We start from the raw sequence: 26,906 nt of genomic DNA, 5'->3' as shown, positions 1-26,906 counted from the left end.
TTTTGGTTATGCATGAAATACAATTTCTTGTTTCTACATAATAAATAAACATTTAGGCTTAACACTCTTTCCTGGGTTGTAGACGCATGTCTTGTGAAACTCCAGCAAGTAACAATATTCACGTAGCAAGATCTGAATAGCAGCAATACAAACCCAACAAGCAACAACAGATACTAAGAAATTATTTACTTCATCTTCCAGTGTATAATTAAAATTCTAAAACAAATATCCTGATCTATAAATACCCTTTGCTCAATTCACTTATATTTCTTCTGTAATGTTCTCCTTTGAGTCCTCTTTGCGATAACATTGTGCTTGGTTCTCCTCACCAGTGCTTTTCTGTTTTCTTCCCGCTGGAGTAAGTTATTTTCTGCAGTCTTCTCAGACTGCAAAGCTTCCCTGGTTAAGGAATATGTTGTGCACCACGTGAGCACTGACAGTGTGAAATCCTGTCAATACCCCAGAAGTAAATCAGCTGGATGGTAAGTAGGATCACAGCTGTCTATAGATTGAAGTATCAACTCCAAATCCTTTGGCACAGTTGCATAAGAAGCTGATCTAAATCAAGTTATTTCTAGCCTGCTCCCAAGCAATTTTCTGATGACCTTTGAAGACGGGCAGGCCAAGATTCTGTCTGCAACATACAGCGAGCCTTGGGCACTCCTAGTCATGTCCTCAAGACCTTATATCTGCTCTCAGCAGCCCTTTGCTACTTTAACGATACGGAGGAGATCACATAAGGTCCATTCATAGTGGAGTAGGAAACATTTTTGTTATTCAGCTACCAAGAAAAGGACCTGAGGTGCTGGTGGATACCGAGTTGAACATAAGCCAGTGATGTGCCCTTGCAGCAAAGAAGGCCAACAGCCTCCTGGGCTGCAGCAGGGCAGAGCGTTTCCAGCAGGTCGAGGGAGGTGATCCTTCCCCTCCACTTGGCCCTGGTGAGGCCACATCTGGAGTACTGTGCCCAGTTCTGGGATCCTCAGTACAAGAGAGACGTGGACATACTGGAGCAAGTTCAGCAAAGGGCCGTGCAGGTGATTAATGGACTGGAGCATCTGTCAGCTAAGGAAAGGCTGAGAGAGCCGAGACTGCTCAGCCGGGAGAAGAGAAGGCTCAGGGGGGAACTTTTTCAATACCTGATGGGAGGAGTAAAGAGACAATGGCCAGAAACTGAAACACAGGAACTTCCATGTAAATTTAAAGAACCTTTTTTATTATGAGTGCTCTTGAACACTATAACACGTGTTCAGAAAAGTTGTGGACTTTCCATTCTTGAAAATACTGAAAACTGACGGGACACAGCCCTGGACAACCTGCTCTAGCTGACCCTGCTTTGAGCAGGGGGCTGGACAAGATGACCTCCAGAGCTGCCTTCCAACCTCAAGGACTCTCTGATTCTATTCCATGAAGGTACAGAGCTGCAAATCTGGCTGCCTGAACATCAATAGAGTTAGCAAGGTCACAATTAGCAGCTACTGAATAAAAGAGTCTTACATAATTTGTATATCAATATATTCGATTGAAATGTACAAACCACAGAGACAGGTGAAAAAATACCTAGCTGCATGGAACCTCCCTCAAAATTGTTCCTATACTAGTGTACAGCACCTGCAGTATCCCTCAGTAGGAGCATCCAGACATTGGATTTCTCTAAAGGAAATGCTATAACTAGCATGGTTAGAAAGGCAGAAGGATGAGTGCTATTAAGCATGTAAAACATGGGTTTTTTCAGCCCTTTGAAGCTCACCTGATGTCACATGCTCTGGAAACAGGGCTGTGGCTTGTTCCAAGAATGTGCATTCTCCACCGCTGTCCATTCCAGTAAATTAACCAGTGCCACCGTTGTCCAGGCACTGGAACTCAGTTGTTTCTGCTATCAAATCGCCCCAACAGTTCCCGGGATGATTCTGGCCTGGGCCACTTAACACTTCCACAGAAACTCCCAGGTATGGTTCAGGAACAAGCAGAGACTGGGGGCTGTTCCCCATAGCTGGTGTGACCACAGCCATCCAGTCCTGAAGAGTAAAAGCCCTTAGCAGCATGGGCACAAGCCATTCCTTACTAATCAGCCTCAGTGCCAAAAGATGTTTGATGAAACATCACTGACATCAACATGGCAACATTACAGAGCCACAGGTTCTGTTGGCAAAACCCAACCAGCTCTACTAACATAGTACACCTGCTACATAAGGGTCTGTTCAATCTCAAAAAACAAGAGGACTTCCGGGATTAATGAATCTCTTCCTGAAAAGTAAAAGCATAAATTGGTTTCTCAGAAATCAGAGATTCAGAGGTGAGACAAAATTATTTCCTCCCTTGTGAATTCCATGTGTCCATTGGCACAAGTCAGAGCAGTTGGAAAGGATTTCCTCTGCTGTTTCTTACCTGTTCTGAACTATTAAATAACTTCATTCTCTCAACAGGGAAAATGAGGAAAAGCAATGGGAAAGAGATGTTTGGTTAAGTTTTTAATAATTATGGCAATTTTATTTAGATTTAATTTTCACTTCTAGGCATTCGGAGAATTCTGCTGTTTTCAGACCAGTCTCAGCTCTTACTTATGCCACATGAGAAAGGTGTTCCAACATTTCCAAACGCTGGAAATGAGAAGGAGAAAAAGAAGAGGTGTAAATGACTGGGATACTGTGTTTGAGGAAAGCAACAACACATTTCTTCAAGGAATGCTGTTTCTATGAAGTCCTGTAAGAGACAATGTGTGAAAAAGAGCCCAAAAAGCAGTAACCTCAAGTCCAATTTTGGATTACTTCTGAAGGGCAACATGCTGCATATCACAGTGCACAAGTCAGAAGAGCTATCAAGGGCTTTTACACATATATTCTGCTTGATTCACAGGGACCATCAGTTATAGTTGTAGGGTACGTCTGCATCAGTTCACTTGCATTTCTTGGGCACACCCTTAATGTCTTCTGCAATCTTGACCTCTAAGCCAGTACTGCTTCTGAAGCACTGTCAGGTCACACAGACAAAATGCTAACGAATATTGGTCTCCTCCCACCTGCAAGTACAATTAGATTGCTGGCCCAGACTCCACAGGTACAGCTTTAAAGCAAGGGCAATAAGAGCATCTGAGAAAGAAAGGAAGACTGACAAAAATCTGATACTTCTAAAGATAGTTACCAGGTTTTGGTCTTTACCTAAGCACAATAATTAATGGGATAAAATATCATTCCAGACTTGGGATAAACACCACGTGATGAAAGCAAATCACACCTCCCTACAACTCTGCAGACTAAACACCTCCTGCAAAGTAGCTTCCCCAGTATGGGAAAGCACCTGCTTGTTGCTAGCCAGGAGCCTCCTCCTGCTGCAGAGTGGCTGGGTAGCAGCAGAGCTGCTACAGGACTGCTCCAACAGAAGCATGCACAGATAACCAGAAAACTACTCTGCTGCCACAAAGGTGGTCAATATGAAGACAGTTACTAGTGGTGTGTACTGTTAGTGTTCCTGAATGGTACAAAGCTGTTAATAAGAAAGATTCTTATTGCCACTTCCCACTCCAAGTTTTGAGATTCACCGTAGATATCTTCATCGGGCTTTAAAGCACTGTACTGACCACTGTAAAAGGTTTACCTGGAGAGGTGATGGAAGAGGTTAGAAAGAACCACAATGCCAGGATTTTAGAAAGGTCCTGACTTACACCCACACACGTGCTGACAACAGGAACATTTGCATCTACAGACAGAGGAGCATCTCCTGAGATGAGTCCTGACTTGCAGCATTTTGGAATTGACAGCCATTCAATGCACTCCCCAAGTCTGCAAAACCTTTCACTAAACATTTGCCTAGAAAAGAGAATCAATTCGAGTCTGCCTTAAGAAGTCTCAGAATGATTGGGCGAAATGGCTTTTAGAGAGCTGAAGGATAGATCAGCACCCAGCTAACCAGGCTGTTAACATGTAAATGTTTCTTGCTACGACTGACTTCTGCAATGCAATCACGGGTTTTCGGAAAGCAGGAGAGACCTGCACTTCAATATGGAGTATCAAATAACCTCAGTTACATGAAACAGCCTCTGTGAAATGAAGTGATTTAAGAGAGAGAGAGACTCTTATTTCAAATCCAGGAGCAGTTTGTGGGAAATCCATGTTCTTAGATAAGAAATTTTACTTGTGTGATAAAGTAAAATATTGTCCCATATACACTTACGTACTTGAGCGTGAACTCATGCAAAGTGTTACTCATAACTGAGACATTCACACACTCATTCATATTTTATACCTTCAATTTTAATAAGCTGTTTATTACAAAGTTATTTTCACATAGTCCTTGTTCTGAATTTGTTATAAGGCCTGCCTGAATGTTATGGCAGTAGTGCTTCAAAACAGAAAGTGAAGAGTATAAAGCCATCAAATGACAAATGCAAAGAAATTTCAGGATATTATTTATTATTTTTAATAATAAAACCACAATACTATACCAAGATGAAAGTTGTTCACATTAAAGCATTTTTATTGTAGAGTCATAAGGCTGTGCAAAGCTAGAATAGCATTTGCTTAAGGAGGCTAAATTGCTTCTCTACCAGCTAAGTTTCTCTCTATCTTCTCACACTGATACTACAATGAAAATAAAGCACACAAGTTATCTCCAGTGCCTTTCTTAAAACTCTTTTAGTCAGGTGATAGTTATTTTTTATTGTTTATTATTATTTTTGGATTGTGGTAAAAACCCGCACAAGTGGAAAGACAAATAAGTATACTTTTTCCTGAGCTTTCTTATCACCCAAAAAGAGGAATAAAGAACTTGCATCATCTCTAACTGCTACATTCAGTCTAGCGGTGGTGTGGCAGGAAGGCAGTTAAGTACATTATTTCTCCTTCCATTAAGTTCTATTTCTATATAGTCTTAAATACTTACAGGAATTAGAAACATGATAGGTTGAGGTGGAGATCTATGGTCCAGATTTATGCTCTTGTTCTAACTTGGACTCATTGAAGATTTCTATGGCTCCACCTGGGTTAGCAGCACCTGGGTTTGGATATGAGTTATATTATTCATACCAGCACAAGCTTTGAAAGCAATGCAGCACATCTAAGATATGCAAAGATTTTTAAGTTATAGCATCAAACCTCTTATCATATTGTTGAGAGGCAATAGTCAATACAATACAGTTTGACCACAACGATTCCATTTTACAAAGGCACTGGAGAGCACTCTGGTTGTCCCCTTACTTGGAACCTGCCCTGACTCCTGCTTTTATACCTCTGTTAAGTTACTGCCTGACAGCTGGCAAAGATAAAGCTCCCCTCTCCAGGGGTCAATTACACGGAGCACTGTACATGACCACAATGCAGTTGCCTGTGGCATGACTGGGGAGTAATCGGGACAAAGATATGTGATCTCCCCACAAACTAAAATTTCACAGGATGGCAACAGCTGCACACCAATATTTAAAACTGGAGATGAAATCCTGCCTGCATGTCCCTGGAGCAGGAGAGGACACATTGGTCCACACACAGATACTGCTTTACCGGCTGTATGAGTTATAAGGAACTACTTAGAAAACTTAGTACGCTTGCAAGAATTGCAAGGGGACACAAAGGCATCCACGCCTACTTTGTTGAGGGCAAATCCAACCCACTTCTAAGTTAACCCACTTCCAATGTGCCTTCACAACCAGATGACATAAAAAGTTTATGGACACCAGGCATGTTAGTGCAAAACAATTTGAAGTTGAGTCAAACTAATTTGTAGTCCATGTTGGGCCACTGCAGTTGCAATCCGTTTCAGTGCTTTCCAATAACCTCCTGCAGAGGACAATTACATGACTGGTCACTGTAGTTTACATAAAACAAAAGAAGTTCAATATTCCAGCTATGATGCTGGTCCAAGGTCAGATTTGGCAACGTCACTTTTCTGCACTCAGAGAAAGCCATTAATTATTGAAAAACAGCAAGCTGCATATTTTTTTTTAAAACTCACCTATCAGTCTAGAATTAGCAAGTCTTCAAATTCTTTGGGAAAGCTGTTTAATCATTTTGATATATTTTTGAGAGATACTATCAAAAGATACTGCTTCCCACAGTCTCTCCCTACCAATTATAATTGCAGGTTTGTACAAGTGAGTGTTTCAGACTACGGTTGTTTATACTGTTCTTTTACTGTGGGTAATTCATTGAGGTACAGAAAGGATCCAGCACATCAGAGCTTTTGCCATACAAAAGTGTTAATGGCACCGCAGTTCACAGTGTTTTTTTCTGCCAGATGGATGATCATATTGGTGTAACAGTTCCCAGCAATTTTTGCAAGTCAGCAATAGACTATACAAGATTTAGTGGCTGCTGTTTAGCTAGAGCTTGCTTACATAAAGAGTATGCAAATACTTGCTTACTACTGAAGGATTCACTCAGATGGGATGTAAAAAAACATATTCTACTTTGCCTTAAATTTTCAAGACTACTATGACTAAGAAGAGATGAAGTTTCCATCTTTCCCTGTAGGTTGTATTCTGACATCTGGCATTCCGGAACAAGTAATAAATGCTCAGATACTGTAATTGTTATTTTACTGACAACTAACTACCTCTCTAATAAAGGGGAAAAACAAACAAAGAGTCAGTCCTGAAGCACACCTGGTGAAAATAAACAGTCTGTCAGGGAAATGAAAGCCAGGCATCATTCATCAAATTCAACAAAATAAAAAGGCTCTGTGAGTTCTTCAGAAGTGGTGTCTCTGAAGGTCAGAACTGTATTGCAACAGTAGGGATCTGTAAGTAAACACTGCAAGTTTTTCAAAGCAGACTTCCACGAATGTTGACAGAAATATCTCAAACTGGGGTTGTTCAGCCTGAAGAAGAGAAGGCTCCAGGGAGACCTTATTGCAGCCTTTCAGTACTTAAAGGGAGCCTGTAAGAAAGATGGGGACAGACTTTTTAGCAGGGCCTGTTGCGATAGGACAAGGCGTAATGGTTTTAAACTAAAAGAGGGGAGATTTAGACTAGGTATAAGGAAGAAATTTTTTACGATGAGGGTGGTGAAACACTGGCACAGGTTGCCCAGAGAGGATGCCCCATCCTGGAAACATTCCAGGTCAGGCTGGATGGGGCTCTGAGCAACCTGATGGAGTTGAAGATGTCCCTGCTCGTTGCAGGGGGGTTGCACTGGATGACCTTTAAAGGTCCCTTCCAACCCTAAGCATTCTATAATCCTATGACTCAAACACCACAAATCTGGATCATGTATGAAAACTGAAACAGACTCACATGGCCATACATTGTGCTTATTTAGGTTGCATTTTCTGGACATGAAAGTATTTGTGCCACCAAATAACCCAAAGAATCTATTTTTTAACTATTAACTAAGTATCAGTAAAAACTACAAGCACACACAGTTCAAAACTACAAGCACTTCATCAGCCTGGTGGTTTTCCTATGTGTGTTTTGTGGAGTTTTTTTAGATACCCTTATTTCTCCCTCGCACCTTAAAATGTTCATCTCTTCTAGTACGAAACGCAACACCATCGCTGAGTGCATGAAAAGTCAATATTAAAGCTGCACTGCTCAGATCTCAGAAATCAGGAAATGTCAGCTTTCAGGTTGCGTGAGCACTCTTATCTCTGTCCTTTACTCATACATATTACCGCAGAGACTTCAGCTATGTGTTGATATAGTGGCTGCTCAAACACATGAGTTATCCTACCTTGCGGAAGACTGCGAACAACAAACTGTTGGAAGGCAGGAGGGTATTAGGAGGAAATATGCTCGTCCTGTACTCACACTCCTCCTTAAGCACTACTTTTGGACAAAGGGAGGATTCCAGGCTAGATGCATGACACTCATAACCACACCTACTGCACTGCTTTAAAGATGCATATAGAATATATTTGAAAACCATGTGTACTGAGGTTTGAGAGAAAATCCATGAAAATTATCACAACACATGGAAACTGCACATACAACATACTATTTGTAAGAAATGAAGCTTACTGATAATTATTTTCTATATAAGGAATGATAGTGTACTTCTAGTTTGAAAAATTCATTTTTAAATAAAGCAATAACAGAAGAAAATGAAAGCTTCCATAAAAGTATACTCTTAATTCACAGAATAGCAGCAGCCCCTCTAAACCACCATTCCCTTTACACAAAGAAATGTGCAATGCAGCCAATAGAGAGACTCGTAACAGCTAGGCGTTGCATATATTCCTAACAAAGGAGACCAAATACATGTTTCTGTACACACATACAGCACAGGTGTTGATGACTATGATTATAGCCGCTGGACACCTTTCATAATCATCAAGTGTTGCTGAACCACAACCACTGAGGCTGAAAATTTCCATGTCAGTTATTTTGCATCAGACTAATTTTTGGTAGGCTTAATTGTTGTTGCCAAAATTTCAATGGTTTTCAATTCAAGGTCAGGGAAAATACTTGCAGTTCAGTTAAAAGAATTAAATAACTGTTGGGAGGAAGAAAAAAACCCCGCAGTTTCTAGTTGGAAAGCACAACTTCAGAGTAAGCTGTCGTGCCAACATGCTGTCTTCACAAAGATCAACCTAAATTTCTTCGTGTTAGAACCTTTAAAGAATTTCAGTCTGCAACCACGCAACAGACCCACTCAAAAAGTAATTAATTTCAAGAGACTGTGCGTGCTCCAACCCCAGGCTAAGGGACAGAGACATCCGAGCCAGGTAGTGCCTTTGTGGAGCCAGATACAATAAGAGAAGAAAACTGTCCCTCCTGTACTTCTAAAGGTTTCTACTACTGGACAAGAAGACTGTTCAACAGAAGGACCAAAAATCTGAAAACAGAAGAAAAAAATTTTAAAAAGACTAAGACTAGGACAAGAAAATGATGGAAGGCCCCAGTTAGATATGACCAAAACAGAGACTGAATTTGCAGTCTTTTGAATGGGCATTCACCACTATCTGAAACAGAAGACTCTCAAGACTTCCTCTGGGGTCAGCCAGCTGCTGTGAAATTCACTGGCAAAATGAAGCCCCCGTTGTCTTCCAGTGACTGGTCCTTGTAGAAGATTAGAAACGATCACATACATCTGTAATCGCCATAAGCAGTCAGGGACAGCTCCACTGAATTCCGCTCTGGTGATGAGCAATGTGGGAATCAATGCAGTTCAACACTGTGAGTTAAAGCTGCAGTTTGCGGGTGCATATGCATTGAAATATGCATTCCTCCATTGCAGTACCACAGACCCTTCCCTCATAAGGCTCTACCTCGCCCATGGCCTGGAGAGAAGACTGCTTATGAATACTCCATACGATCCTTCATATAGCCTGAGGGCTGTGCTCAAGCAAAGCTGTGTCATGCTGCAACAGTGCAGATCTACAAATTACGAAGGCAATATTAAAAGTGCAGGAAATTAGACTCAGACGATCCAGTGTCGGTGTTTCTCCTTGAACCATTCACACAGTAGTTTAAGATTTAGCCTTGTCAAAAAAAAAGTCTTGTACAGTTCTATAGCCAACGTAATCTTTTGCTCTGAGTAGGTAACTGTTTCTGCTTTTGTTAAAGAAAATTCATGCACCAAGATAAAATCTCCTGGAAGCCTACAGTCCTTGAGTTACTTTTCTTAATGGACACCAGAGAACACCTGAACTTCACAATCCAAACCGCTCAAGAGCTTCTGCAAAATCTCAAACCCTGAGAGCAGGTAATCTATTTAAACCCAAAGAAGCCATAAGCACAGGAAAAAAAGAAGCAATGGCATTTGCACAAGTCGAATATACTCTTGCCTAAAAACGGGACAAACACAGCCAGTGTGAACCCTGCTTTCCTTTAGATTGATTCGATGTCCACACTTTGCAGCTCTAAGTCCCATCCCAGCAACACAGCATTAGATCAGGAAACCTTATGGCACTACTTTATGTAGACTACGGAGGACAAAAATAGCTCCACGATTAAAATCCTTCTATTGATCTGATCTAGGCTACATCAGTTGATGGCCACACATTTCTGAATGGGAAAAAATACTTGAAGTGTTATGCCTTCGGAATAAATGGTCTTCAAATAGTTATTTTCATTATCATTTTTATGACAGTGCAAGAGCCACTTCTGATGTTGCAAATGTAAGGAAATGCATAGCATGTCAGAAGAACTAGATATCTGCCCTACAGTGCTTTTTACAGCAATTTCCAGGCAACAGCTCTAGAAGTCAGAGGCTCCTACCAGGCAGCAGGTTCTGGTACCTGTCCAGGTAACAGAGCATCACATGCAGCTTCAGCAGCAAACGTTCATCTGATCTAGAAAGAATGTGTAAATAGACATGGAAAACAGAGGGTATTAATAGGCTATGAGGGGAATCTTGTACAGAAACGATGCCTAAGAAGAGAATTAAAGGAATGGCAGGTATGTGAGCATGCATCAGCATCCCACTGGACTCATGAGAACCGTGTAATAGATTGTTCACAGACGTCATCTTTGCATATGTGAGATTCGGTACATTTGCAAAATTCAAGTCACAGGGGAATTCTAAAAGAAGACAGAGCAGGTATTTAAATCTCAGAGTTAGACTTTCTATATTACTTGAATCTAGCCTAACATGCTCTCTGGTCAAACATGGGAAAATATAATAGATTCAAACCCTAGGAGGGCTGTCGGGAAAATACACATTACACATATAAATTACTAACTGGTTTTATCATGTAGTTTCCTAAGTGCAAGTACTTACCCCAAATGTGATGTTTACAACAGGGCTACATCTAGTAGCATGCAGGACTGCTCGCATACAGCTTGAAGTGGAAAGACAAAGACAAGTTGCCCTTATATCAAAAGTTTTACCCTAGAGCTAGTCTGACATACTGACTGAACAAGTAGGAAAAACCACGTGTAGAGCACAGGAGGAACAGCTGGGTAACTGGCAGATTATTTTATCTGTAGTTTTGCTAATTAGTTTCTCTTGCTATGTAGGGTGCCTAGTTCAAGGCTCATTTGAGCTTCCCAGGGGCCTTTGCTTCTGAAAGCCTACACTCTCAAGAAGTAGAAAAACAAAACCGCAAATACAAATCACCCCCTACCCAAATTGACACAACGAGGTTGTAGAGTATATCGGAATCCAGAGATTGTAGATATTTCTGCTAAAGGACTGCTGTGACCATGCAGCCTGGGTGCTGCACGTACACATGCTTACCATATATTTTTCCACCCACCTTTCTCACCTTTTAAAAACTTGATTCTGTCAGCGTCTACCTTTTTTCCTAGTAAGCACTTCCACTGCTGAATGACCTGCAAAGCCAGGATTCATTTTCTGATTACTGAACCACTCAAGCTTCCAATTTCAGCTTTTGAACGCACGCTGTTGTCCTGCTAAGTCCCTATACCCAGTTATCAAGGCACCTATCAACCTTCCTTTCAGTAGCTTCATCTCCTGTAACATGACAACACAAGGTTCATCTTCCAGGCCTGGGAAAAGGCCGGGCTCTGCCTTCCATCTACTTCCATGCCATTCTTAGAATTAAAACATCAGAACTGAACGCAGTATCCTAGTAGGAGACTTAAGCGACCTGACCTGTGTATGTTACAACAGTCCCTGCTATTCAATACAACCTTTATAACAAGAGATTACATTAGGCCCATTAGCTTTGTGTTTAGAGTACATCTAGCGTGGCTACCTACAGTAACTCCCAGATCATTTTCTTCTTTGACAGCCTGCTTACCAAAGGAGAAGAGCCCATACCTGTGGGATGAAGGGATTTCTCATCTATTGCACAACATTTGGCTACAATAAAACCAATTTTGTCAGAACTATTTAGCTAGATTATTTATACCACACTTGTACCATTAACCTGTCCTGCTAATTGTTTGCTAGCACATCAGCCGCAACACCAAGGCAACCAACACAGAAAGTCTGAGCGATGCTGCGCAACCAGCTAAACCAGGGGACACCAATGAAGGCCCTTTTCATTAGTGTCTCCCTACTGCGTACAGGCATCCATCAGTGAACCAGCCTGACTCCAGCACGCAGCACACGGAATTAAAAGGCACATGTTTAATTAAGATGTCATGTGACCCTAAGCTGTATGCTTTGGGGGCAAAAAAAGATACTGTATTCCGTGTGGTAGCTGTTAACTACTAAACTTGTACCCTTGCCAATGGAAAAGAAAAAAGAAAGAAAAAAGTACCAGGTCAGTTTGACAGGCTGGGCATCAAGATGACTGGTATTAACTATACAATGCAATTCTTTGTGGACAGAAACCCAAATTAACCGTTCCATTATTTTGGCAGAATGGGCAAGAAGCTAACAGGTCTGTAGCAACTTGTGTTGAGTTTAACACAATGAAAAAAATCCCAGAACATCATTTTTTAACAGAAAGAAGCTTTCTCCATGAGACGGACTTGGAATGAGTCAGTATGATATGGGTCTGAATATGGCTTAATGTGACATAAAAAAAAAGGACGGTACACATCTGAGAATGGCAAATTCATAAGTAGATTACCTTAGGATAATGGTCACAGGTGACATTCATCACGATCAAGCTGTCTTTTGTTTGTTTTTGATAAGCCAATATATGACAAGCTTTATCTACATGCATATAACATCCATAAACCAATGGATGCAACCATTTTAGCATTGCAATCTAACTAGTGCTTGACAGCAGATTGGATTGCGGTACTTCATAGATTTGATATGCTCGTAACAGATTGTCACATTCCTGGCATTTCTCCAGACTGTTTATACTTAACCACAGCAACAAAAAATTAGAACACGTAACAAACATTTCCTTATAGGCCATTTGAGATTATTCCACATTTAGCACTGCTTTTTTTGAACCTTATTAATCCATCTTCAGGTTCTGAGCTGTTATATTTAGATCAAGAACACATACTGCAAGATAAAATCTACATAACCTATGCAAAACAAACATTAAAAAGTGTACATTCAAAATCATACGCAAGGAAAACCTTGGCTAAATAGAACATCTGTGCCAATATTCAAAACCCAACTGGACACAGTCCTGGACAGTCTGTTCTAGCTGACCCTGCTTGAGCAGGGCGGTTGGACTACATGATCTCAAAAGGATCCTTCCAACCTAAATAACTCCAGGATCTGGTGATTTTGACCTGTGAACAGGTAAGTAATCTCAATTCTGCAATCCACTGCACCCAACAGAACCTGCAGAGAAAGTGACTGGGGTTTGCACACATAAACTCGTTTGGGGGACCAAACACCTCTGTAAGAGACCTCCCTCTAAGCACAGCACGATGTCCCCGTGCCCCATGCAGTGCAGGTGCCTGTCAGTACAGCTGACAGGACTGGCGTGACAGTGATGGCTTGTCTCAAATACACGGCACGCTGACAAAAGATACATATTTCCTCGAGGGTATCATTGTTCAGCATTTCACAAAACAGAACAAAACCTCAAATTCCCCTTGGGGGAGCATTTGGGTTTTTTAGTCAGTGACTAAGAAGCAACATTTTTGTCTGTGGAACTTGGAGGCCTCTCTTACCAACCTGGTGGGCAGGAATTCTGCAGAGCTATTGGGGAACAGGGTGAGGTCTGTACGGCCTGATGGCTTGCAGGCTCTTGAGGTTCTGAAGACTTCTGTGGGATAGCTCATGCTCTGACATGGGTTTTGGGCTTCTTTTGTTTTTTTTTTTATTTCAGTTTGTTTGGGTTTTTTCATCCTTTAACCCTGCTTCTGCTGTAAATATGCAGCAATGTAGTCCTGAAAGACTAAAATCCACAGCAGACTGTCATAGCAGCCACTGAAGTTCAGTAAGAACAGAGCACCTGATTTTCAGCAGCAACACAGCCCTCAAATGTATGCGTTCACATATTGGATTATGTTAGATTGTAGCTGTAGTTAATAATAAGCCCTTAGAACAGGAGTCCCCCAAGTTTTATCTGAGGTTAACCACTTAATGTTGATTGCTGTATAACAGAGTTTGCCTCTGATAAGTACTCTGGGGCTCAGTAAGGTTAATGAAACCTCAGGGGAGGGAAGACTCTATTTTGCTGTGTTTTTTTAAGGAGTCATGCCTTTAGTGCACCTTGTTAAGAAGGTTCATGGATTAATCTACATGTCCATGTTTCAGATCAAAATGGCTTATTAAGATCCTACTTTTTTGTGTGTCTAGGCTCACATTTATAAGCATGGGGTTTCTGTTCACAGATAACAAAATCAATTAAAAGACACAAGTTTCTCACAGTGGATTCCTCTTTTTGAGTAGCAAGCAGTTCTGACTGCACACAGAAGGACAGAAAGCCTTCTCTTGCCTCAGTTACGTGTTCATCACCACTCGGGTCTGAGGAATCAGATAAACACTTCACAGGGTGTGCAGATCCTCCTCGGGTGAAGGGCTGAAAATCAACTCCTGAATGCAGTAAAGGCTTGGACAGAATCCAGCCTTTTTTTTTTTTTTTTTTTTTGGTACCAAGAGCTCCTTCCACTGAATTCAGAGGAAAATGCTGGAGCTGGGTCCTTATAACTTTGCTAAAAGAGCCAGGTATTTGTGACCTCCCTCCGCTGTGCATTCTACAATAACAAGGATAAAGCTCGGTGTCAAGTGCACTGTACCGGACCCTGTCAGACTTTCAACCTGTTCAATTAACTATATCAAATCAAACGATAATTTTCACTGGAGCACTGGGAGGCACTTCTTTTTTACTGAAGGCTATTCCCTTGGCAAATCTTGACTTTCAGAGGCCAGCTGGTTTAGCACTTGAGCAGTTCAAAAAAAAGCAGCTTTGGATTTTATTTTTATTATAATATGGGGGAGGTAGGGAAGAGAGCTTTTTCCTCCAGTCTCTTTGCTCTCTGTAAAAGGCTCAGCTGGCTGGGCTGATATTTCCCAAAACAGAATCATTTTCAAAGAGGGAGGTAAAAAACCCAGGAACTGACAAGCTAATCAGAAGAGGCTGAAAGCCAGGGGTTAGGCCTGGCCTGTTTACACCCTCCTGAGCGCGGTCGCCACCGCTTGCACAAGGTTACAGGAACGCCGATGCTGGGTTGGGACGACCCCTCCCGCAGCACCTCGCCGGCGGCCGCAGCGGCGGGGCGGGCAGGGGCGGCGGGTGCGGGGCCGGGTGCGGGGCGGCAGCTCCCCCCCGAGGAGCCGAGCGGCGCTGCACCCCGCCCCCGCCCCCAGCCTCGCCCGCCGGCCGCCGAAGCGAGGGGAAAACCCGCTGCTCTCCCACTTCTTCCCAAACGCCAACGCGGAGGCGGCGGGGGGGCAGCGGGGGCTGCAGGCCGCTCTCCGCCCTCGCTCCGCCACAGCGGGGCAACGGCGGGCGCGGGCAGCGCCCAGGGCCAGCCCGGTGCCGGTCGGCAGCGTCCTGGCAAAGGGGCCGGGGGGGACAGCGGGAAGCAGCTGGGAACACGGAGCCACGACAGAGGGCAAAATTTAGGATATGAGTTAATCCCTCTGTCAGAGATTTGGTGCAAGAGTGGATTTGTTGGCTACATATGCCAGCGGTGTGCTCAGGTGGCCAAGAGGGCCAATGGCATCCTGGCTTGTATCAGGAATAGTGTGGCCAGCAGGACCAGGGAGGTGACAGTGCCCCTGTCCTCAGCACTGGTGAGGCCGCACCTCGAGTCCTGTGTTCAGTTTTGGGCCCCTCACTACAAGAAGGACACTGAGGTGCTGGAGCGTGTCCAGAGGAGGGCAACGAAGCTGGTGAAGGGTCTGGAGCACAAGTCTTACGAGGAGCGGCTGAGGGAGCTGGGGTTGTTTAGCCTGGAGAAGAGGAGGCTGAGGGGAGACCTTATTGCTCTCTACAACTGCCTGAATGGAGGCTGTAGCGAGGTGAGGGTTGGTCTCTTCTCCCTAGTAATGAGCGATAGGACAAGAGGAAACAGCCTCAAGCTGCGCCAGGGGAGGTTTAGGTTGGATATTAGGAAAAACTTCACCGAAAGGGCAGTCAGGCACTGGAAGAGGCTGCCCAGGGAAGTGGTGGAGTCTCCATCCCTAGAGGTATTTAAAGAACGGATAGATACGGTGCTGGAGGACATGGTATAGATGGACTTGGCAGTGCTAGGTTAATGGTTGGACTTGATGATCTTAAGGGTCTTTTCCAACCTTGACGATTCTATGATTCTATGATATATATCTATATATATATATAAATACACAGAGACAGCGGAGAAGCTGGAATCACAGCATGATCTGCAGGGGGCACCTGGCTTGAGAAGAGTCGCAGGGGATTAGACAATGGTGAGGGCTGGAGGTGAGAGAAGGAACATGATGAATTGCAGACCGATGGGATGAGAGAGATTAAATATGCACTTGCTCGCGTGTGTCACGAAACAGCAGTCAAACTCTCGGCCGTGGCTTCCCCCAGGTTCGGATTTCAGGAGAGCTTCCTTCTGCGTTTCATCATTAGGTTAGCTGTGTTGTTAGACCAGGGAACACTGCCAAATAATTATAAGATTACACTAAGACTAAATCCCCATATCATGAATAGCACATGCTGGCAAGCAACAAGCTGAAATAAAAAGAATCAGCTCTAGCTGCTCACTGATATCACAAACACACACCCACTAAGCAGAAAATTAATTCACTTCTTCAAAGTGAAGAACTGTAAGGTCCTATAACAACTCCTCCACTTAATCACTGAAGTTTTCCCCATCTAAGTTTTCCTTACCTACAACTGAGCCATAAAATTGACTTTGTGTCTGCATGACAAATACTCCTTCCCCGACAATCGCGCAAGTAGGAGGCCCTCCAGTACCTCCTGTTTTCGTCCTGGCTCCCAGCAGAACGGGAACCAGAACTTGGGAAGCGCTGCAGGAAAGCCTGACTCGCTGGGAAACGAGAGCCCAGCAGCACTAACCAGCAGTTTAACCCAGCTGAAAAAATAAGTTCCAGACTCAACAGACACAGCAGAGGTTTTAAAAAAGCAACACAGAATCACAGCTTAATGAGACTTTGGTCAGGGCACAATACTTGGAATCGGCACAATTAATAGGAAGGCCTAAATATTCAATGGCCAGTTCTAAACTAAGAAGGACCCCGTCCTTTGAGTGGAAAGACTACAGGCTGTGAGGCACCATATTGAAGTAGTTCATCAGTATTAATCAAGTGGGGAAATTAAAAAAAGGAAATAAAGAAGTGCCATCAGGGTCCACTAAATTAATTTGTTTCGAGGCATCCCTCACCCCTCCATTGATTACTTCAGCAATTTACTCTTTTACCCTTAGTCTTATGAATCCCACTTAGGCTGGATGCCTGAGTCACCTCAGACAGATAGGGTAAGCACCCAAGGGCTAAATCAGTAGCTCCTCAGCTTTTTGGCTCTGACAGTGGCTCACAATCAGTGTTCAGTTCTTCTTGCAGACACACTGCACAGCCTTATCAGCAAACTAGGAAATATCACAAAGCTTTACAATATGGTTTGAGAATTCCTGAAATAGGCTTTGCTAAGACATTTAATACAGTTTTCCATATCTTACCCTAATTCACATTTTTAGCTCCCCTCTGAGTAAGAAACAGAAATTGATTTTGAAACTGGCTGCCACGGTGAGAGGTTCTGGGGGTGAGTTTTACACGATACTGATGTGAACCAGTGTTTGTAAAGAATCCAGTGGATCAGGTTTACAAAGACTGTACAACAAAGATCTTTTCAAGGAGAAGGGTAAAAGATGATATGATCTCTAGTTAGCAAAAGTTGACTAAAATAAATAGAACAAGATGAAATTAAAAATGCAAAAAACCCTTGTGTTAGAGGGAAGGAATAATCCAATTATCATTGCATATAATTATGAAACATTAATTCCTCAACATCTGACAGCACTTGAGGAGTAAGTACTGAGGAGCAAGTAAACACTGCTTCAAATGAAGAGCAATATACCTTTTTCTCCTGTCACCTAAATACACTCTAAGGGTACAGACGAACTTATCTAAGCTAAGTCGACAAGGAATTTCAAATCTGAAGCTAAAGGACAGGAATTATGCTTTTCAGTTCAAAGACGATTTGGATTCTGTGTTATACATCAGGTAAGAGTAAAAGCTACGGCAAATCTGGCTACCACGGCTCTTACTGAATTCTTCTATAGCGCCAGAGTAAAGAAAAAGAGGCAGCTGGAGTGCAATTCACTTCTGAGTATGCTGTAGAGCAACCATTTATTGAAACCATGAGAGATCTTCCCAGGTCGTTAGAAGGAGAGAGCATACCAAGGAAAAGCAACCGGACCCAAGAAACATCCAATAAGACAGGAAATGGTGTAAAACGTTCATCAGGTACTTGCACAGCAGATCTCACAGCTGATAACGGAGCAGGAGCGTGGAAACTGTTCATTCTGAATTTAGTAGATATAGAAGCAATAACATCAGTATGTCGTTGGCAAGCAAGGCCAAAATGCCTCCATTGCCCTTCAGCAAGTTCCCTTTCCTATTAAACAGAACAGATGATAATATCACTTCTTCCACACAGGATTTTATGTAACAAATAATGGCATTAAACACTCCCCACTGGTTTGCACACGAAGAGAAGATAGCTCCACTTCATGACTAATTGACTCCATTTCTTCTTATGCATATAGGGCCTAGTTCTGCTATGCACAAGCAGCGAGTTGGTTTAGCAATGAAGACTTTGTCGTGGCAGCTGGTTAGAAAATGTTCTCCTGTTCCAGATTAAAAAAAAAAACACCTCATGAAAATGATAACTTTCTGGACACATTAGTTTCACAGAAAAGCCAATTCATCAGAAAATAATCAACCACGTTAATACTTAAGTTACAGCTGCCATGAAGTGTTTGAGTGCCTCATTGTCCCCTTCTCAACTGCAGATGACCCTTCCTGGTCACACCAGATCTCGCATGAGCCACTAACAGTTTTGCCTCCTGTTGTGGGAGTTCGCTATATATTGCATGAGCTATGATCTGACTGAAAAGCCAGACCCAGGAACCATTGCTGAGACATGAGAGAAGATTACTTTCATGCAAAATTTTCTTTATCGGTAAGAGGCTGAATAATGAAAAAAAGATTTCCACTTTCCAACTATTTGGCTCATGCAACTTCTTTCAATTCTATGCTATATAAACACAGGGTTACATTAATATATTTCTGATATTATTTTCCATGCGAAAAGAACAGTTGCCACATATTATGCAAACAGGAGCCTTATCCCAACGCCGTCACTCTTTCATGTGTTCCACATGTTAAAAATTTGAGAGCAGCCAAGTATAGAACAGGGAAAACTCTAGTCCCTCACATTTTCCAACATGAGCATCACAGCTCCACAAAGAATGCTGCAATTAAGTGTGACCTTATCCAGGCAGCAGAATAAAAGCTCTCTCCAGGGTGAAGCAGTGATTTTATTTTATTTTTTAAACCGCAGATGGATGTAGTCAGGATTGATCTGACAGCCCACCAACCAACGTTGCTGTTAAGACCTCACAGAAAGAGCAGGGAAAAGTGGCATAAATGAGGACCGTGGGTGAGGCTGGCTTAAGCTTTGCACCACGGAGAAGGGAGGGGCTTCACAGAGATGGCTGGAGATGGAAGTTGCTTCTACAGCACCACTGTCAGATGAGCACTGCTTGGGAGGAGAGATCTTTTGTGCTGAAGAGCACTGTCACATGCAAAACAAGGAAGATGATAACCAATATTTTATTGGAAATACCCTCCATTTGGACACAATGAAGGCTCTTTTTGTTTCTACTAAAAAGCTCTTTTCATCTTCTGTGAATAAACGAGGTGCTTTCTGAGATACATGACAGCGCTGCAGAACGCTCTAAACTTGCTACAGGTTTTGGACCAAACAGAGAAAAATGTGGTAAGCAAAACTTTAATAACACTTTAAAGGAGGCTAAACTACTTCCTACAACACCTTGCCCTGGCCCAGGACCTTCTTCACCTGGTACCAGTCCTACATTTGATCATAAAAACAGTCCTCTACCAATAACAACCTAGAGGGGAGGCTGTGACCAGTTTATAAAGGGACAATAAAACAATGTCCAATAATATAAGCTAAGAAAAGGTGCCGGTTTGTGTAGGCTTCTGCACTGTAACTCCAGTAGGGTTTGTGAGAAGACTCTGGAGGGCCAGGTGTCAGGTAAGGCAGACGGGGAAGCATCGGGGTGAACACCTATTGAGGTCCCCTCACAGAAGACTTCATTTTGCCTCTTGCATCAGGCCTCACGTTAGGTGTGCTGTGTCACTGGCACGAGAGATATTCTGGGTCAATGTGATACTCATCAATAATGGAAGGATGAAGGATAACGAAGTTGGAATCACTTGCGAAGGGAGGGATCGGGAAGTTCTTCCAAATGAAACAGACCTGTTAACAGGAAGACTCAGCTGGCTCAATGTCTTTTATACACATATCACAACACGTTTAACAACACTGATATCTTTATCTCTGTTGTACAAAACATATACGGGGAGGATGAACTCGATCAGGAGGTCACAACATGGTGAATAAAGCCACCTGGTTTTGGTCACCCTTCCTGCCCCAGAGGCAGGAATGAAACCCAGGCCCCTTGCACCCCACTGCACACCCTTCATCCCCAAGTCACTGCATTGGTTGCAGCACAGAACTCAGACGATTTCCGTGAAACAAAGGGCATAGTTAAACTATATATGTTCTGGGAATCAGAAAGATATCTGGCAACACTTTGATAAGAAAAAGAAGCTTTTTCTCTGTATGGAGAGAGTAACTTAGACCCTGAGGATTCAGTGCGCTTCCTAAGAATATCGGAGTCATCTGAAACGGAGCCAAGATTTCTCCAAATTCCAGTGTAGTATATTAAACCACAAGACCATCCCTTCACCAACATGCTAAATAACTCAAGCATTTCAGCTGATATGATAAACCCCTAACATTTGCAAAGATATTATTGAAGTGAAAAAGACAAATCAATTCAGATTCTAAAAGCAAGATTTTATATGAATTTCATAAAAATATATGTCAATATAGCTGATTTAATGCAAGCATCTTTAGAGGTTATAGAATTAGCCAGATTTTAAGGCTATTTGCAGCATGTTTTCAGTAGCAGTTCATATTTCATTTTCCGAGGTGCCATTTGATATTAAATGAATATTCATAAGTTCTGGTCCCTTCTAAAACTAAAAAGAGGTTTTCTTGAGTCCTGTTCCTTTCCTCCTTAAAAGTTTAATTTAAAAAGGCTTGAGTCCTTTCAAGTACCTCCTATCAAATTCCTTCACTTGGACCAAGGTACCTCTTGGGTATTACTTTGACAGAATGAGGTTTGTTTAATGATCATAGCATTAAAACCTCATGCTCTGAAGACATGCATTAGCACACTGGGGAACATGGCGTAAAAACAAGAGGTGAAGCAGGGTTTCTTTCCTTCCTTCCTTTCTTTCAACAAATCACACATTAATAAGCAGTTACTTAGACATCTTCTTTATTACTTTGTCAATGGACTATTTTCCCCCCAAATGGTTATTCCTTAGTCATTCTGTGTCCAGTCTTGCTCCTGTTAATGCTGAGACATTGCAAAAATCTTCATTTGTTTCAATGGTACAGGATAAGACCGTCAAAGAACAACTCATCTCTCAAGAACTCCCTAGTCATTTAAAAGTATTGCTGCCTGGCAAATTCAAAGCCACAAATTCACACTGAAAGCAAGGCCCATTTCTAAGGTTTGCCACCTGGATTATACTGGTATAAAATGAGTGCAAAAAGCTGACCGGTCAGAACAACTTTTTATGTCCCCTCACACTGGTGTAAATGCCAACACCAGTTGCAGAGCCTCCAGTCCAGTGGCATGGCCCTACCATTACATTGCTTTCCTGGTTGTACAGGCCACTGTCATCTTTGTTTCCCCCTTTTTATTGTCTTATTTTTCCTACCATTGCTAATTCCTATCAGGTGCCCTTAGATCTCGCTCAGTATTAGTCCTTCAAGATTCTCTTGGTTCTGGCTCTGGGTCCAACACCATGAAAATGACCTCTGACCTGTTGCTGAATAAGTCAACTGAACCAAATGCTCCACTCCCTGAACTCAAGGATTTTGCGTATAAAAAAAAGTCTCCCAATTTCTTATTAGACCTTTCAAAATTTAATTCTCCCTAACTGGCTGCAAAATGCATTTCACTGGTTCTGAGGTACTCAGTAAGTACTCAGCAAAGAATTCAGGTTGGAAGGGACCCCAGCAGATTTCTAGCCCAACCTCCTGCTCAAAGCAACGTCAGCTATGAGATCAGGTCAGGTTTCTCAAGGTTTTATCTAGCTGGGTCTTGAAACCTTCCCAGGACAGAGACTGCACAACCTCTGTGAGCAACCTGTTCCAATGCCCAACTGTCCTCATGGGGAAAAAGTTTCTCCTTATGTTCAGCCTCAGCCTCTTGTTTCAGCTCAAGTCTGGTGTCCCTCATACATCACTGTGAAGAGTCTGGTTCCATCTTTTTGATAACATCCTTCTGCACACTGGGGGCTGCTACTAGTCCCCCCATCCCACCCTGGCAAGCTGCCTCTTCCCGAGGCTGAACAAGCCCAGCTCCCTCAATCCCCCGCTCACAGGGCAACTGCTCCAGCCCGGAGCATCCTGGTGGCCCTCACCTGAACCTGCACTGGAGTGCAGGTTCCGGCACTGGAGATCCAAGAACTGGAGTCTAAAAAGTGCAGACTAAAGGGGAATAATGACTATCCTTGATCAGCTCACAATGTTCCTGTTAATACTGCCCCGATTCCGTCAGCATTCTTTGCTGCCAAGGCACAACACTGGTTCATTTCATCTTCCTGACTATCAGGACCACAGGTACTTTTCACCAAAGCCGCTCCCCAGCCAGAGAGCCCCAGGCTGAATGGGGTGCAAGGGGCTCGGCCTTCCCAGCTGCAGAACTCTGCATTTGTCGTTTGTCCTTGCTCAATTTCATAAGGTTCCAGCTGATACATTCCTCCAGCCTATGTCTGGTCCCTACAAATGGCAGCCCTACTCTTGAGTCTCTTGACTGTTACCACCAGTTTGGTGTCATCTGCAAATCTGATGAGAGTACACTCTGTCCCACGGCATCCTCAAGATCACTGTTAACGTGAAGATCTTTTTTCTTACTAGGTAAATCACCAGATCAAGCATTTTTTTTTTATACATCTGCAGCTGCTCTTTGCCAGGAGTAGTAAAAAGGTATAAAATCTCCACAAAGGAAGGGACATTTTGGGTTGTGTTTTTGCCCCCAACTCAATAAACTGTAATCAGCAGCTAACAGTCTCAAGTAAAATGCCACACTTTTCAACACCTATGGTTAACAACTGCTAGATACGTTTGACCAAGACTATTTTCCTGGCTCACGACCATGCCTTAGATTTTATCTTCAAATAAAGACCCTTTTCATGTCACTTTCTTCAAGTTCTTTTCCATCATATTTTTCCATATCAAAGCAGCCTGTAAAGTCACTTTAATTCCTGAGAAATTTTCAATAATCACATCACTTTTCCATAGCCATATCTGGAAACAGTTACACTACCTTGGCTTAATCTTCACATTAGTTTCCATGCTCCTTTCATGCTCTACTTTTTTTGAGCCACAAATCCACTGTTCTATCCCCTTATTAGATTTCAAATAATAGGAGTCACGGGGACCAACAGCACTGGAAATATCCTCCTGAGTTATTGATTTCACTCATAATATTATCACAATATACTTTTATAAAGTCTGTACAAACATTGATCGTGTTTCTTCTTTTCTTTGGTAGTTACTGAATTGAAGTTATTTTCTTTCCTGCAGACTTACTTTCTAACACTCATACTAATATTTTCCTTATACCTCTTTTCTGTAAAGTAAGAAAAATTGATCTTGATTCTTCTTTTTCATAGAGGTCTATAAAGTTTGAAGTTTTGCACATCTGCAATGAAACAACAAGGTTTCCATCTATGTTTATGTTGAAATGAAAACAACTTTTTCTTCTTTTCAACTTCGTCTCACAGTGCCTTAATTCTAAAAAAAGATAATATGATAGTAAAACAGTACTAGAAGAAATTATAAAATAGCTTCAGTTTTTTCTCGTAGCGCTCTGGATGCAGTCAGCTCTGTACACATGGGTGGAGACACAGACTACATTCCTATGGACAGCATTCAACAGATGATGACTTAGAGGAAATGAGCACAATGGTTATGTACTAACACTCCACACTTACCAAACCAATACAAACCACCTCTCACATGCAAGTGTGTATGCGTATTCATGGCTACACAGTAAACAAATACTGGTAGTTTAGTTTGCCATGTTTGCAATCATTCATATAGTATCAGAAAGGAGAGAATAGCAACAGGAATCAATGGAAAATTTGAAACACCACAAGTACACATATACAAACAGACGATGATTGAAACACGCATTAGTTAACAATACATCATTGTTAAGACTGAGATTTGTATGTGAAACTCAAATCTCTGCTTGATATGAAATGGCTGCATGCCGATTCCCAGTTTTGTATACCACCACTTCAGAGAACAAACTAGTGTTCCACATTAAACTTTTTACAGATTAATTACTGACAGGGATATGAGTAAAAATGCTATTTAACTCTCAAGTTACATCTGTATTTATATTAATCCAGTTACTCTGCTAAACTAATGTCAGTTTAAAGTGGTCAGCTAAAATACCACTACAGCAAATTGTGTAGGAGTTAACAAGTCAAGCAGATCAACAAAATCAATATCAACTTCTAAAGTAAATAGGAAAATAAAATACAATGATGCTTTTCAGTATATTCTTCTAAGACAAGACACGAAGTGTTGAAGGTTTGGACGTCCCACGGGTATTTGGGGGACAAACCATGACAGAACAAACAAATAATTTTCAGGCTAGACAAGGAAAGTATGAGCAAGTGGGAAGTCCCTATCCAATAAAGGAAAGACTGCAAGAAAGAACGATTGTTTGTATTCAAGCTACGCTTGGGACGGAAATCAGTTTCATTGGCTGGAAATAACAGGTTAGATTGATGCTAGGAAAATACCAACTTTAAGGACCAGAAAATACTGGAATAGAGAGATGTAAAAATCTTCTCAATTGAACATTTTCCAGAACAAAGTTAGACAAACATCTGTCAGAAATGAACTTGCTGTATTGATCCTGCTGCAGCCCTAGGGAGGGGCTCCGTCAGGCTTGCTTCCCATCCTACATGTTAAGGATTCTAAGTTTAATTTAAAACAAAAAAAAAAGGGCAAAAAAGAACATGAACTCAAGGTGGAAACACCTCAATGACAAAAACATTTACATTTTTCCTCATAGGTCATTCCTTAATGTTTGGGGTTTTTATAAATTTATTTGGCACGAACAGGGTGTGGCGCTTACGCACACACAGACTGACTTCTTTCCTCATTATATTAACATTGAATAATCTGACATTTATCTTTTAGAGAGATGGGGAAATCACTTACCACATCCTATGAAAGCTGCTGTATTCCCCCTGCTCTAAACCTTCCAACTCTCTAGTCATACAATCAACAAAAAGCCCTCAGTGCACAGTCACAATCTATTAACAACAAAGTAAAACAAGTTGCCACATTTTAAGTAAGTAAAATATTTCTAATAGTGCATACTTTACCAGTTATGTCATGCTGTTTGAATGACTCACTGTAGATTTGATACTGATTAGGACAATGTTTCTTCAGCCATTTGCAAACATCCTGCTGGGTCCATAACGCCACAGGCTTGGTCAGCTTCACAGTCCCGGACTAGAAATACAGAAAGAAGAACAGAAATGATGTTTAGTCCGCACACAAGTTTCAGAAATATTAATCTGTGACATCCATATATGATATTAAAATAATAAATGCAAGAAAGGACCTGCTCTGACTGGCAGATATCCAGTAATCACCAGCACGGTACACAAGACCCAGCTATTCAAATACATCATGCAGGAATCGCACACAGTGAAAGGTTCTTTAACATTATTTTGCATTGCATACATGTTCCTTGCATCACAGAAACATACTGCACCATGTCTTACTTGAATAACACTTTAAAGAGTGACCGACTCTGACCGCACCCAAAGGGCAACAGTTGCAGCCTTTGAAGCCTTCAAATTCACAAGAGGGATGTATGTTTGTGTCCCAGTTTGGATAGGACCATGGAAGACCAGGAGTATCCTCGGCCAGGCATGGAACTTATTCTGGCTACTGCCGTAAAAGACAACAAAAAATGTTTCTACAAATACATTAGCAACAAAAGAAGGGCTAAGGAGAATCTCCATCCTTTATTGGATATTGGGGGGAAACATAGTGGCAAAGGACAAGGAAAAGGCTGAGGTACTTGATGCTTTCTTTGCCTCAGTATTTAATAGTCAGACCAGTTGTCCTCGGGGTACCCAGCCCCCTGAGCTGGAAGACAGGGACAGGGAGCAGAATGAAGCCCCCATAATCCAAGGGGAAATGGTCACCGACCTGCTACACCACTTAGACACACACAGGTCTATGGGGCCAGGTGGGATCCACCCAAGGGTACTGAGGGAGCTGGCGGAGGTGCTCACCAAGCCACTTTCCATCATCTATCAGCAGTCCTGGCTAACCCGGGAGGTCCCAGTGGACTGGAGGTTAGCAAATGTGACGCCCATCTACAAGGAGGGCTGGAAGGAGGATCCAGGAAACTACAGGCCTGTCAGCCTGACCTCCATGCTGGGGAAGGTTATGGAGCAGATCATCCTGAGTGCCATCACACAGCACGTACAGGACAACCAGGGCATCAGGCCCAGCCTGCATGGGTTTATGAAAGGCCGGTCCTGCTTGACTAACCTGATCTCCTTCTGTGACAAGGTGACCCACTTAGTGCATGAGGGAAAGGCTGTGGATGTTGTCTACCTGGACTTCAGTAAAGCCTTTGACACTGTTTCTCACAGCATTTTCATGGAGGAACTGGCTGCTCATGGCTTGGATGGGCATACGCTTTGCTGGGTAAAAAACTGGCTGGGTGGCCGGGCCCAAAGAGTGGTGGTGAATGGAGTTAAATCCAGTTGGCAGCTGGTCACAAGTGGTGTGCCCCAGGGCTCAGTATTGGGGCCAGTCCTGTTTAATATCTTTAT

At 42.4% G+C, this 26,906-nt stretch overlaps 1 protein-coding gene across 1 annotated transcript in view; it reads right to left on the bottom strand.

Moving 5' to 3' along the window:
- SAMD12 (sterile alpha motif domain containing 12) overlaps nucleotides 1–26,906 on the bottom strand; it is a gene marked incomplete at both ends in the record, with an annotated part of 128,457 nt that overhangs the window by 54,380 nt on the left and 47,171 nt on the right. The window contains one exon of the mRNA XM_082315777.1: nucleotides 25,434–25,563. Within this exon, the coding sequence (XP_082171903.1) occupies nucleotides 25,434–25,563 (130 nt within the window). The remainder of the gene's footprint in view (nucleotides 1–25,433; nucleotides 25,564–26,906) is intronic.

The sequence above is a fragment of the Platalea leucorodia genome (assembly GCF_965183815.1).
Source record: "Platalea leucorodia genome assembly, chromosome: 1".
Lineage (NCBI taxonomy): Eukaryota > Metazoa > Chordata > Aves > Pelecaniformes > Threskiornithidae > Platalea > Platalea leucorodia.
Note: the sequence above shows the minus strand (reverse complement) of the source record. Positions and strands in the feature narration are given on the sequence as shown.